Here is a 12,949-nt window from a genome sequence, read left to right as displayed (position 1 = left end):
TAGAGTCATGTTAGTAGGGTGTTGTGAATCTATAAATACTTGTGTTGATGTTAGTTATTCTCATAGCATGCACGTATGGTGAACCGCTATGTTAGGAAGTCGGAGCATAATTGATTTATTGATTGTCATCCTTCATGTGGCGGTCGGGATCGCGCGATGGTTAACACCTACCAACCCTTCCCCTAGGAGTATGCATTTAGCACTTTGTTTCGATTACTAATAAAAACTTTCGCAATAAGTATATGAGTTCTTCATGACTAATGTGAGTCCATGGTATATATGCACTTTCACCTTCCACTATTGCTAGCCTCTCTAGTACCGCGCAACTTTCGCTGCTGCACAAACCCACCATATACCTTCCTCAAAACAGCCACCATACCTACATATTATGGCTTTTTAATAGCCATTCTGAGATATATTGCCATGCAACTCCCACCATTCTGTCTCATGACATGTGTCGTCACTTTCATATTGCCATTGCATGATTTTGAGATAGCTAGCGAGATGTTTCAACGTCATACGCTAAGCTAGATCGTTGCACATCCCGGTACACTACCGGAGGCATTTCCTATAGAGTCATCATTGTTCTAAGTATTGAGTTGTGAGTAAATAAAAGTGTGATGATCATCATTATTAGAGCATTGTCCCATGTGAGGAATAAAAGAAGAGGCCAAAGATGCCACCAAAAAAAAGAGGCCACAGAGCCCAAACAAAAAAATGAGAGAAAAAGAGAGAAGGGACAATGCTACTATCGTTTTCCACACTTGTGCTTCAAAATAGCACCATGTTCTTCAAAATAACACTAGTGGGAATTTTCATTATATAACTTGGCTTGTATATTCCAATGATGGGCTTCCTCAAAATTGCCCTAGGTCTTCATGAGCAAGCAAGTTGGGTGCACACCCACTAGTTTTCCTTTTGAGATTTCACACACTTATAGCTTTGTGCATCCGTTGCTTGGCAATCCCTACTCATTCACATTGATATCTATTGATGGGCATCTCCATAGCCCATTGATACGCCGAGTCAATGTGACCATCTCCTCCTTTTTGCCTCACAACCTCCACCACACTCTATTCCACCTATAGTGATATATCAATGGCTCACGCTCATGTATTGCGTGAGAATTGAAAAAGTTTGAGAAAGTAAGAGTGCAAAAACAATTACTTGGTCAATACCGGGGTTGTGCATGATTTAAATTCGTTGTGTGGGGATGATGGAGCATAGCCAGACTATATGATTTTGTAGGATAACTTTCTTTGGCCTTGTTATTTCAAAAGTTCATGATTACTTTGCTAGTATGCTTGAAGTATTATTGTTTTCATGTCAATAGTAAACTATTGTTTTGAATCTTGCGGATCTGAACATTCATGCCACAAGAAAGAAGTTACAAAGGACAAATATGTTAGGTAGCATTCCACATCAAAATTCGGTCTTTATCACTTCCCTACTCGAGGACGAGCAGGACTTAAGCTTGGGGATGCTTGATACGTCTCCAACGTATCTATAATTTTTTATGGTTCCATGCTATTATCTTGTCAACTTTGGATGTTTTATATGCATGAATATGCTATTTTTTATCTTTTTGGGACTAACCTATTAACTCAGTGCCAAGTGCCAGTTTCTGATTTTTTTCGTGTTTTTGACCCTTTTTCAGACGGAGTCCAAATGGAATAAAACTTTCGCGATGATTTTTTTGGGACCAAAAGAGACACTCATAGCTTTGGAAGAACGACAGAAGAGCCACGAGGGAGTCACAAGCCCGGGAGGCGCGACCCCTCCCCCCCTAGGCCGCACCTACCAGGCTTGTGACCTCCTCGTGGGCCCAACCGACGAAATTCCACCACCATAAATTCCTATAAATTCAGAAACCCCCAAAAAGAAACCTAGATCGGGAGTTCCGCCGCCGCAAGCCTCTGTAGCCACCAAAAACCAATCTGGAGCCCGTTCCGGCACCCTGCCAGAGGGGGAATCCATCTTCGGTGGCCATCTTCATCATCCCGGCGATCTCCATGACGAGGAGGGAGTAATTCTCCCTCGGGGCTGAGGGTATGTACTAGTAGCTATGTGTTTGATCTCTCTCTCTCTCGTGTTCTTGATATGTCTTGATCTCAATGTACCGCGGGCTTTGCTACTATAGTTGGATCTTATGATGTTCTTCCCCTCTCCCTTCTTGTAATGAATTGAGTTTCCCCTTTGAAGTTATCTTATCGGATTGAGTCTTTAAGAACACTTGATGTATGTCTTGCACATGTCTATCTGTGGTGACAATGGGATATTAATGTGAGTACTTGATGTATGTATTGGTGATCAACTTGCGGGTTTCGTGACATTGGGAACCTATGCATATGGGTTGGCACACATTTTGACTCCCCGTTAGAAACTTCGGGGCACTCTTTGAAGTTCTATGTGTTGGTTGAATAGATGATTCTGAGATTGTGTAATGCATATCATATAATCATGCCCACGGATACTTGAGGTGACAGTGGAGTATCTAGGTGACATTAGGGTCTTGATTGATATGTGTCTTAAGGTGTTATTCTAGTATGAACTCTAGGATAGATTGAACGGAAAGAATAGCTTCGTGTTATTTTACTACGGACTCTTGAATAGATCGATCAGAAAGAATAACTTTGTGGTGGTTTCGTACCCGACAATAATCTCTTCGTTTGTTCTCCGCTATTAGTGACTTTGGAGTGACTCTTTGTTGCATGTTGAGGGCTAGTTATATGATCCAATTATGTTATCATTGTTGAGAGAACTTCACTAGTGAAAGTATGAACCCTAGGTCTTGTTTCCACGCATTGCAATATCGTTCGTGCTCACTTTTACTTTTAGTTACCTTGCTGTTTTTGTAATTTCAGATTACAAAAACCTATATCCACCATCCATATTGCACTTGTATCACCATCTCTTCGCCGAACTAGTGCACCTATACAACTTACCATTGTATTGGGTGTGTTGGGGACACAAGAGACTCTTTGTTATTTGGTTGTAGGGTTGCTTGAGAGAGACCATCTTCATCCTACGCCTCCCACGGATTGATAAACCTTAGGTCACCCACTTGAGGAAAAATTGCTACTGTCCTACAAACCTATGCACTAGGAGGCCCAACAACGTCTACAAGGAGAAGGCTGCGTAGTAGACATCAGCAACATACTGAGAACATTGTACATCACCCAACTACACAGAAAAAGAAAACAAAGAATTCAAACAAAAAATAGGGGAAACTAGGGAACATGGAAAACAAAGATTCGGTACAAAAATAATAGAAACCTCATTACAGAAATACTGCGATAGACGAACAGGAACAAGGGGTGACATGCCACAAAAAGAATTTCCATCTTCCATAGCAGAATTTCTGTCAGCACTAACTGGGGTGCCATTGCAAGCTATAGAAGATGATTGGATACCAAGAGAACAATTAAGCTCAGCCAAAGATGGGATCCCAAATGCATTAACACCAACTTTTTCCTTGGGAGGACCATCTATACAACAATAAAAAACAAAAAGTCAACTAAAGAAGCACTTAACAAATAACATTACTGAAAAAAAAACACTTGAAAAAAGAAATTCTACAGAAATAATGTGAGATATAAACTTAGCCAAATACCTGAAAGCACCACAACAGAATCAACATCTGGGTTGCCGCATTTAGAATTTGAAGGATAATTACCTAGAAAAAAACAAAAGAATACAAAATTACAATAAAAATGCAACTGAAAAACTAAAGTTAACATGATTACAAAGGTAATACCTATTGGGGGCTCTAGAGGAATTGATGTAGAACCTTTTGATTTAACTTCACATAACACCGGTCGAACAGGAGCAACATGTGCAGTTACCACAGCCTACACCACAACAACAACAACAACAACCAAGCCTTTCAGTCCCAAACAAGTTGGGGTAGGCTAGAGTTGAAACCCATAAGATCTCGAAGCCAAGTCATGGATGTGGAACGTGGATAGCTAACTTCCACGCACCCATGTCCATGGCTAAGTCTTTGTCGATATTCCAAACCTTCAGGTCTCTCTTAACGGACTCCTCCCATGTCAAGTTTGGTCTACCACGACCCCTCTTAACATTCTCAGCACGCTTTATCCGTCCGCTATGCACCGGCGCTTCCGGTGGCCTCCGTTGAATATGTCCAAACCATCTGAGATGATGCTGGACCAGCTTCTCTTCAATCGGTGCTACCCCAAGTCTCTCTCGTATGTCGTCATTCCGTACCCGATCCTTCCTTGTGTGGCCACATATCCATCTCAACATGCGCATCTCTGCTACACCTAACTGTTGGATATGTCGTCTCTTGGTTGGCCAACACTCCGCGCCATACAACATCGCAGGTCGGATAGCTATCCTATAAAACGTGCCTTTTAGATTTTGTGGCACTCTCTTGTCACAGAGTACGCTAGAAGCTTGGCGCCACTTCATCCACCCAGCCTTTATTCAGTGGCCCACGTCTTCATCGATATCGCCATCCTTCTGCAACATGGACCCCAAATATCAAAACGTGTCTCTTTCCGGTACCACCTACCCACCAAGGCTAACCTCTCCATCCTCGTGCCTAGTAGCACTAAAACTGCACCTCATGTATTCAGTTTAAGTTCTACTAAGCCTAAAACCTTTCGATTCTAGAGTCCGCCTCCATAACTCTAACTTTCTATTCACCCCCGTTCGGCTATCATCGACTAGCACCACATCATCCGCAAAGAGCATACACCATGGGATTTCTCCTTGTATATCCCTTGTGACCTCATCCATCACCAAATCAAAAAGATAAGGGCTCAAAGATGACCCTTGGTGTAGCCCTATTCTAATCAGAAAGTCATCGGTGTCGCCATCACTTGTTCGAACACTTGTCACAACATTATCATACATATCCTTGATGAGGGTAATGTACTTTATTGGGACTTTGTGTTTCTCCAAGGCCCACCACATGACATTCCGAGGTATCTTATCATAGGCCTTCTCCAAATAAATGAACACCATCTGAAGGTCCTTCTTTTGCTCCCTGTATCTCTCCATCAGCTGTCGTACCAAGAAGATGGCTTCCATGGTAGACCTTCCAGGCATGAAACCAAATTGGTTTTTGGTCACGCTTGTCAACCTTCTTAAGCGGTGTTCAATGACTCTCTCCCATAGCTTCACAGTATGGCCCATCAGCTTGATTCCGTGGTAATTAGTACAACTTTGAACATCCCCTTGTTCTTAAAGATTGGTACTAAAATACTCCGCCTCCATTCTTCGGGCATCTTGTTTGACCGAAAAATGAGGTTGAAAAGCTTAGTTAGCCATACTATCGCTATGTCTCCAAGGCCTCTCCACACCTTGATGGGGATACCATCAGGACCCATCGCCTTGCCTACTTTCATCCTTTTTAACGCGTCCTTAACCTCACACTCCTGGATACGTCACACAAAGCACAGCCTACACCAACAGTTCAAAATCAAAACCATGAAAAAAAATAAAGAAACAACTACAACAAAAAGTTGAACCACAAAAGGAAACATTGCAACAACGAAAACATGCATACCTCAGTGTGTACTTTAGCAGGAACACAGGAGCTAGATAACACTGCTGGGTTGTCAATACCACCATCGGGGACAGCAGGAGGAACAACAACAGTAGTATGATACGGCAAATGAAGATTCTCTTGTTGTACTTCAGTCTCTAGATTATGAGCAACTTTAACAAACTCCCTATTTGCGATTGCAGAATGAATTGAAATAGACTTATTGCCTATGAACAAAAAATAAGCAAAGAAAAGGGAGTCAAAAACACAACAAAACAAGATAAATGAAAAAGCTATGAAATAATAAAAAACAAGCGGATGGACTAACCAAAAGAGAACTTGTTCATTGACTGATTCTCACTGGCGGACATTTTTGGGATGGATGAATGCAATGCACAATCCAATACATTAAGAACAAGGGACTCTGCCCAATCCAAGAATATCTTAGGCTTGTCTTGGTTACTCGACTCAACAAGTTCAATGACATCAAGAGCAGCCTGAATAAGAGACAAAATGAGCAAATAACAAGACAAAAATAACCAAAAAATACTGAAAATAACAAGTACAGTAGAACAAAATACCTGAGAGCCAAAGCGAGGACCAATAGAACTTTGAACTTTCATTGCAAATGTACCATCAGAAGGGCCAATATCAACACTCTTACTGCTTGTGGTTTTTCCAACAGAACCCTAAAACAAAAAAACAAAAGAAGTCATGCAATACAGAAGAATAAAACAACAAAAACCTAAAAAATAACAAATATGAAAGAAAAGGAAATAAAACGTGCAAATTAGCTGGAACACAGAGTCGCTTCAATGACCTGTTTCCAAAAGAGCGGTTGTTGTTTCTATCATGCTCTGCAAATTGCTTCACTTTGTTACCTCTCCAGGCAAGTATGCGAGGTTTCACATCAGGGACAGAGTGAAGGCCAAAATTCAATTGATCAAGGTGAGAAACCTACAAACCAAACACAAAAACACAGTCAAACAAAAGTTACAGAAAACTATAAATAAATACAAACAATACAAAAATAAATAAATAAATAAAAGAGAAAACTTACATCAAAAGCATAGTGACATCCACCAAATGTCACTGATCTTTTGGAAGCAACTTTAGTAGTATCCTTGAACTTTTTGATTCTACTCAAAAGCCACTCATACACAAACCTAGACAGATCATAACTGCACACAGACTGACAATCCCGAAAGATATGGAGGTATTTTGGACTAGGACTGAGGCTAGAGTTTGGACAAAGAAAAATAGAGAAAGTGACGATCATGAAACAAATGAAGACGTCCTCGTCGGGCAAATCACCTTCAACAGACTTAAGCTTGTTGGCAAAAAAGACACTAGAGGAATACTGGAAAGATTGAAATGAGAGAGGATAAAATCACGACCAGACTTTGGATCACAAACAAGGGGTTCACCATCTACTCGGAGGTCAAGAATGTCATGGACGTCATACTTAGTTAAGGGGATGAATTTCCTTTTCAACTGAAACTCAGAAGTAGGAACATCAAATCTTGATGCAAGCCACTTAACAAGCCGAAGGGGAACCTCAGTTCAGACAAAGCCGAGGACACAACCCATACCATAATCCTCAATTAATAACACCCTTATATCTAGGACACAAGCCATCAACAACACCAAAGAAGAACTTTCGAGAGTATCTAGTGAATGTTGATCAATTGGGCAAATCTGAAGATCGTTTCTGCCTCTACAAAAAAGACAACTAAGGACAACAATAATAAGGCAAAACTAAAATAAATACACATAAGGAGAACCACAACATAAATAACATCAGACTAGCAACCAAAATAGACGAGTTAAAAAAAGAAGGGAAAATGGACTAACAACATTCCTCCTGCTAGCAGATGATATTTTCCTCTTCAGGTACTTCACTTTCTGTAAAGAACAAATACAGATATTCAGACAAAGATAAAAAAGGAAAAATCAATACAAAAAAACATAACACTCACAAAAGCTAGAACGGAAAAAGGACCTACATTATTCACATAGAAATTATAAAGAGATTTATCAAACTCCGCATCCTCACCAGAACAATCCTGGAAAAAACATTCATAGAACAACCAGAACAATTAATAAACTAAAAAGAAATAAAGACGGAAACTGAAAGAAATTAAGAAGACAAAAATGACTACCAAAGACATTGCATTAGAGGCATCATCGGCAAATCATTAGGCACGAAAGTATCTTTCAAAGAATCATCACTCTCCACTGAAGAAACAAGTGGAACATCCTCGTGAGATACTTTCTGAAGCCTACCCATTGAGATTGAAGCTGAAAAATACAAGATAAATGGGGCACAATAAGAGAAATAAGGAATAAAACTAGGCTTATAATGATGATTACAAAGGATAACTAGGCACTAAAACTAAACAAATAAATAAACTGCATAATATTGCATAGAAAAAAGGATTACAGTGGAAATATGGGTATAATTACACTGCAAAAATGACAAAAATTACACAGGAATCAAGTTACACAGAAATTAAAGAAGATGCACACTGACAAAAAGGTTAAAATTACAGTTGAAGAAGATAGACACTGTAAAAATGGGAAACAAATACAGTGGAATTAGGGGCATAATTACAGTGGAATAACATAGAGATGTGCACTGTAAAAATGGGTAACATTACAGTGGAATCAGGGTAAATTTATAGTGGAATTATGGGTGGAAAACTGTAAAAATGGATAGAATTACAGCGGAAATTGTGGATAAAATTACAGTGGGATCACAGAATAATACACTGTAAAAATGGGTAGAATTACAGTGGAATTATGGGAAAAATTAAAGTAGAATCACACACGTACACTGTAAAAAAAAGTAAAATTACAATGGAATTAAGGGGAAAATTACAGTTGAATCACATAGTGATGTACACTGTAAAAATGAGTAAACTTACAATAAAAATAAGGGTAAAATTACAATGAAATCACAGAGTACACTGCAAAAAAGGGTAAAAATGCAGTGGAATTATGGGTAAAAATATACTACAATAAATTACAATAGTTGACATTACAGTGTAAATATGGAATCAACTGAAAAAGGACAGACTACAGTGGAAGTATACTACAAATTACACAATAATTGAGCACTTGGTGAAAAAACATCATAACTGTAGCTCTCACACAAATTACACAGTAGTTACGATGAAAACTACACTGTAACTCTAGTGTAAATAACACAGTAAAAAGAACACCACAAACAAACTACTGATCAAATTACACAGTAATTCCAGTGAAAATTACACTGAAACTATACGCTGAGTTACATTGAAAGTACGGGACAAAATGCACAGTAGCTAGAGTGAAAATTAGAGTGAAAGTATGTTGGGTATTACACTGAAACTACGGGACAATTACACAGTAGATATAGTGAAAATTACACTGAGAATTGGGATATATTATACTATAAATATAGCACAAAATTACGCTTAAAATTGGGACATAATACGGTGTAAATTACATTCAGAGTTGAGAACTACAAATGAAGTATTACGGAGTAAAATAAGGTTAGATTACAATGTAAATGTAGGTTAAATTACACAGTTATTTCAAAACATGACAATGTAAATGGTAGGTGGCCCTGTAAAAATGACGAATCACTTTATTCATCAAAACATGACAAGAATCCTACAAACTGGATACACCAGACTACTAGAAGTAAACAAGCCAAATAGACCTACCCCAACTACCGCAATTACCAAATCAATTGAAAGCATCAAGCGAACGACCCAGCCTCACAAAATCTACACGGGAAATAGCTATAGGCAGATACAACAAACAGATCCAACACACAAATCATACTCTCTAGCTAACACATCACAACAACAACAAAAGGGGAGGGTGGAAAATACTGAATCCAACGAACAAAATCGCCAACGGAACAATTACACTCGGAGTACACTCAAAATTACTGCAGAATTACACTGAATTTACACTGTAAATCAGATATCAATACTTACAGTGGAATTACACTGTAAATCACCTATCAAATACTGTTACAGTGCAACTGCACTAAATTTACATTGAAAAACAGATACTAAATACTAACAAAAAACACCCAATAAGAAAAATCAAAACTAGGATTACACTATTCATGCAATTACACTGCAACTCCAATAATAAAATACACAACAACACTAACAAATATGTTGTGATTCTATTAAGAAATTGCTTTGGATTCCGACTATAACTCCGATAAAGTAGTTTCAATCAAATTACAGTCCATTGAAATCCGAATACAAATACACTGAAGTACACTGCAAATACATTTAAATTACAGTCTACTAAAATCCGATGACAAATTAGAGTGCTATTATTGGGAAAAATACACTCGAGTTATTGGTAAAAAATTCACTGAAAACTGAGATGAATTACATTGAACATACATTAAAATTACACTATAAATCCACTCATAAAACAGACTACAATGGAATCATTGGCACTGAAAAAGATGGGACAAAGTACATTAAAACACTGGAATAAATTACACTGACAAAATACATTACACTTACAATGGAAATCAACTCAAAAGCTGGGACAAAGTACACTGGAAATACTAGGTAAAATCTAGGGTAACTAGGAAACTAAACACATGCATTTCATCATCCAAAAATGCTAAAAACACCAGCACCACAACTAAAGTTGAGTGGATTAGCTGAAAAATATTCAATCACAATCACTACAACTCACTGACAACCCACATGCACACTTACAGAGATAACCCTACGAGCTAGATTTCGCTAGTTACATCCACACAAAAAGGGAAAGAAATTGCATGAAAGGACACCTGGACAACTACATCGAGCACTCCAACATCCACATAGATCCAGACGTTTGCTGCATCTAGTTCCACTTCAGCGAAATCCTACACGAGCACTAACACACAGAACGCCAGATCTAGCGAAATCCTACACATATTGAAGCAAAACACCACAACAAAATGCCAGATCTAGCGACAAAGGGGAGGGGGTACCGGCAAACTAACCTTGCATCGGGAAGAGGATACACACAGGGCTCACAGAATACCACAGCAAAAACCGAGGAGGCCACGAGAAATCACCAACGCCTCCGAATCACCGAGCCCCGGGGAACCAAAAAAACACCACAACAACAACATACACCTGCCAGGGATCCCAAAAGGCACCTACAAACGAAAGCACAGACACATGAAATTTCTAAATCTAGAAGCACACAGCCGCAAAAAAACACGAGCAAAATGCGAGAGAGGAGGACGGCTAACCACATCAGCAGCAGGCCGTGGGGAGAATGGAGAAGAAATCAGAATCCACCGGTGGAGGAGCTTAGAATCGCCATGAACAGAGGGAAATCTCCACCGCTTGCTCCGCCGCTCTCCTTCTCTCCCTCTGCCTAAACAAAATAAAAGGGTAAAGGACACGACCCTCTCAGAATTCAAAAAGGACAAAAACTAACAGTGAACGGTCCGGGCGACGCATGGCAACGCAAACGGGCTAAAAATAAAACCAACTCGCTAAAATAAAAACAACCCGAAAACCACAAAAGTACAGGGCGATCGAGCACGAATCTCCGCACGAGAACGGACGGACAAAGATTTGAACGATGGTGAATTGTAAATCAGTTGATTGAAAAATAACAAAACCGAAAAAAGTATTCAATGTGCCATGGTTCATCTTAAGGGTACGAATCATCATTGCACGCCGCTGCAACATCTCCGTTGACACTCCACTGCCAAGGTCTAGATCAGTATGATCAGTGGTGGACCAAAAAATATGGCTCCATCTTTGAACATTGTAGCTATAGGAAATGAAGAAAACAACAATTGCTCGGGCTGCCTGGGCCTGGGTATGGTCATCATTAACAACCTCGTCAACACATTATCATCGCGTGTACAATTTCATCCACATGTGTTCTCTGACAGTAGTACTGCAAGACGCGTACAACACTAATGATGGCATTGACCGCGTCCGACGGCTACGACTGCAACAACACATTAACATCACTTTTATGAAAGCCACTATAATCGCGCGCACGGTCATGGCAAAACTGGTGTATGCTCGATGGGCTTCCTTCAGTTTTACAAAACGGATGGTCTCACCTACAACCGCGTCCTCTGGCACCTGGGACGGTACCTCTCAAGGTGCAAAACGTCGCCCTCAACAGTACCTCTATAATAAGTGCAAAACATTGGCTACGTGATTGCAGCTCCGTCATACACATCACACATATTTTTGCGTCTCCGGCGATTATGTTTCCATCAACTATGACGAATTCTACATCAACCACGGCTACATCACGATCGGCAACCTCAACATCGACCACACGACTACATCAACATCAATACATCGGCAACTATTCCAGTCAACAGCGCATGCGTCGTCACTAGCGTCCACGTCACTCTCGTTATGACCACGGGAGCAAATAGAGGAGGAGACGAGGAAGGCACTAGGTGCCGACCCATGAGAAACATAGTTGATGGTGCAGCGGTAAAGATGACAGAAATGCAAGACTTCAAATCCAGTTGCAATCGTCTACTTCACTCCCGCTACAAGTGAGGGGGAATGTTAGAAGTATAATTATGTTTAAGTTGGAGATTAAGAGTTAGAGATAGAATAAGATTTAATCATGTACGGTTTGCCCTCTACTTCAAGTCTCTCTCCCTCATATTATACTTTATATATACCCCACATCTGGGTCAGATCAATACAACAACACAACAACAAATATTCAGTTATCCTATAGTTTTCTACAAACGTCATGGTCCAACCACTTTTTCTCTTTTCCTCCCCTAACCCTTGGCTCCTTGGAAAAACTCTCTCCCCCCTAGGCTTCGCCTGTGGATTCGTCGTTTCTCTGTCTGTCGCTCCGTTGGTTGGTGGGGGAAGGGGAATTTTGGTGCCTCCACTCAGTTTATGGGTTCTTTTAGTCCTCGAAAGAGCAGCGTTTAGACATATGGTGCTTCTTATTCAAGTTCGTCTCTTGTACTGCAATTCTCCTCGAGTTGATCCACTCTTTGTAAAGAAATATAAGAACGTGTATAGATCACTAATGTGTATTAGTAGTTGCAGAGGAGGGAGATCCTACTATACAGAACATCCTTCCTACTTACAATTCCCTCGCAAAGAAAACCCTATTTACAATTCTATTACAAGTCATACAAAACAAACCATCTTGTACCCTCAAAGACTAAAAATGCACTCCGAAGCGATGATGAGCGATGATGTAGAACATTATTTTCGATAAAGGAAGCTTATATTGAACTCAGAGCATTACATCAAGATGATACAATCATGCTAAGATCACTCCCAGCCTCTGCATAACTAGAATGCACACAGCCCCCCCCCCCCACACACAAGAGTTTTATGACAAGTGGAATAACAGAAAAATGCTATGGATCGTCAATCCTTAGACTAGACCGCCACCCATGCT

The 12,949-nt window shown here is 39.9% G+C and overlaps 1 protein-coding gene across 1 annotated transcript; it reads right to left on the bottom strand.

The window, feature by feature from the left end:
• Positions 1 to 3,124: 3,124 nt before the first annotated feature.
• On the bottom strand, positions 3,125 to 10,916 carry LOC123409664. Its single transcript, XM_045102533.1, has 12 exons — positions 10,785 to 10,916; positions 10,530 to 10,688; positions 7,678 to 7,816; positions 7,522 to 7,581; positions 6,576 to 7,420; positions 6,336 to 6,472; positions 6,097 to 6,204; positions 5,844 to 6,012; positions 5,537 to 5,742; positions 3,758 to 3,851; positions 3,614 to 3,676; positions 3,125 to 3,488 (listed from the first exon to the last, which is right to left on the bottom strand). The coding sequence occupies exons 7-12, from the start codon at positions 6,136 to 6,138 to the stop codon at positions 3,184 to 3,186; spliced, it is 879 nt and encodes a 292-aa protein (XP_044958468.1). The 5' UTR covers positions 6,139 to 6,204; positions 6,336 to 6,472; positions 6,576 to 7,420; positions 7,522 to 7,581; positions 7,678 to 7,816; positions 10,530 to 10,688; positions 10,785 to 10,916; the 3' UTR covers positions 3,125 to 3,183.
• Between the last annotated feature and the right edge of the window lie 2,033 nt (positions 10,917 to 12,949).

This window comes from Hordeum vulgare, chromosome 7H (genome assembly GCF_904849725.1).
Source record: "Hordeum vulgare subsp. vulgare chromosome 7H, MorexV3_pseudomolecules_assembly, whole genome shotgun sequence".
In the NCBI taxonomy this organism is placed as follows: Eukaryota; Viridiplantae; Streptophyta; class Magnoliopsida; order Poales; family Poaceae; genus Hordeum; species Hordeum vulgare.
Note: the sequence above shows the minus strand (reverse complement) of the source record. Positions and strands in the feature narration are given on the sequence as shown.

Excerpts from the sequence above, each read along its gene's own strand:
- LOC123409664 (XM_045102533.1), bottom strand. The coding sequence starts at position 6,138 with ATGAAAGTTCAAAGTTCTATTGGTCCTCGCTTTGGCTCTCAG. Across the intron at positions 6,013-6,096 it reads GTCCTCGCTTTGGCTCTCAG|GCTGCTCTTGATGTCATTGA; the intron begins GTATTTTGTTCT and ends TCTCTTATTCAG. Across the intron at positions 5,743-5,843 it reads AATGAACAAGTTCTCTTTTG|GCAATAAGTCTATTTCAATT; the intron begins GTTAGTCCATCC and ends TTTTGTTCATAG.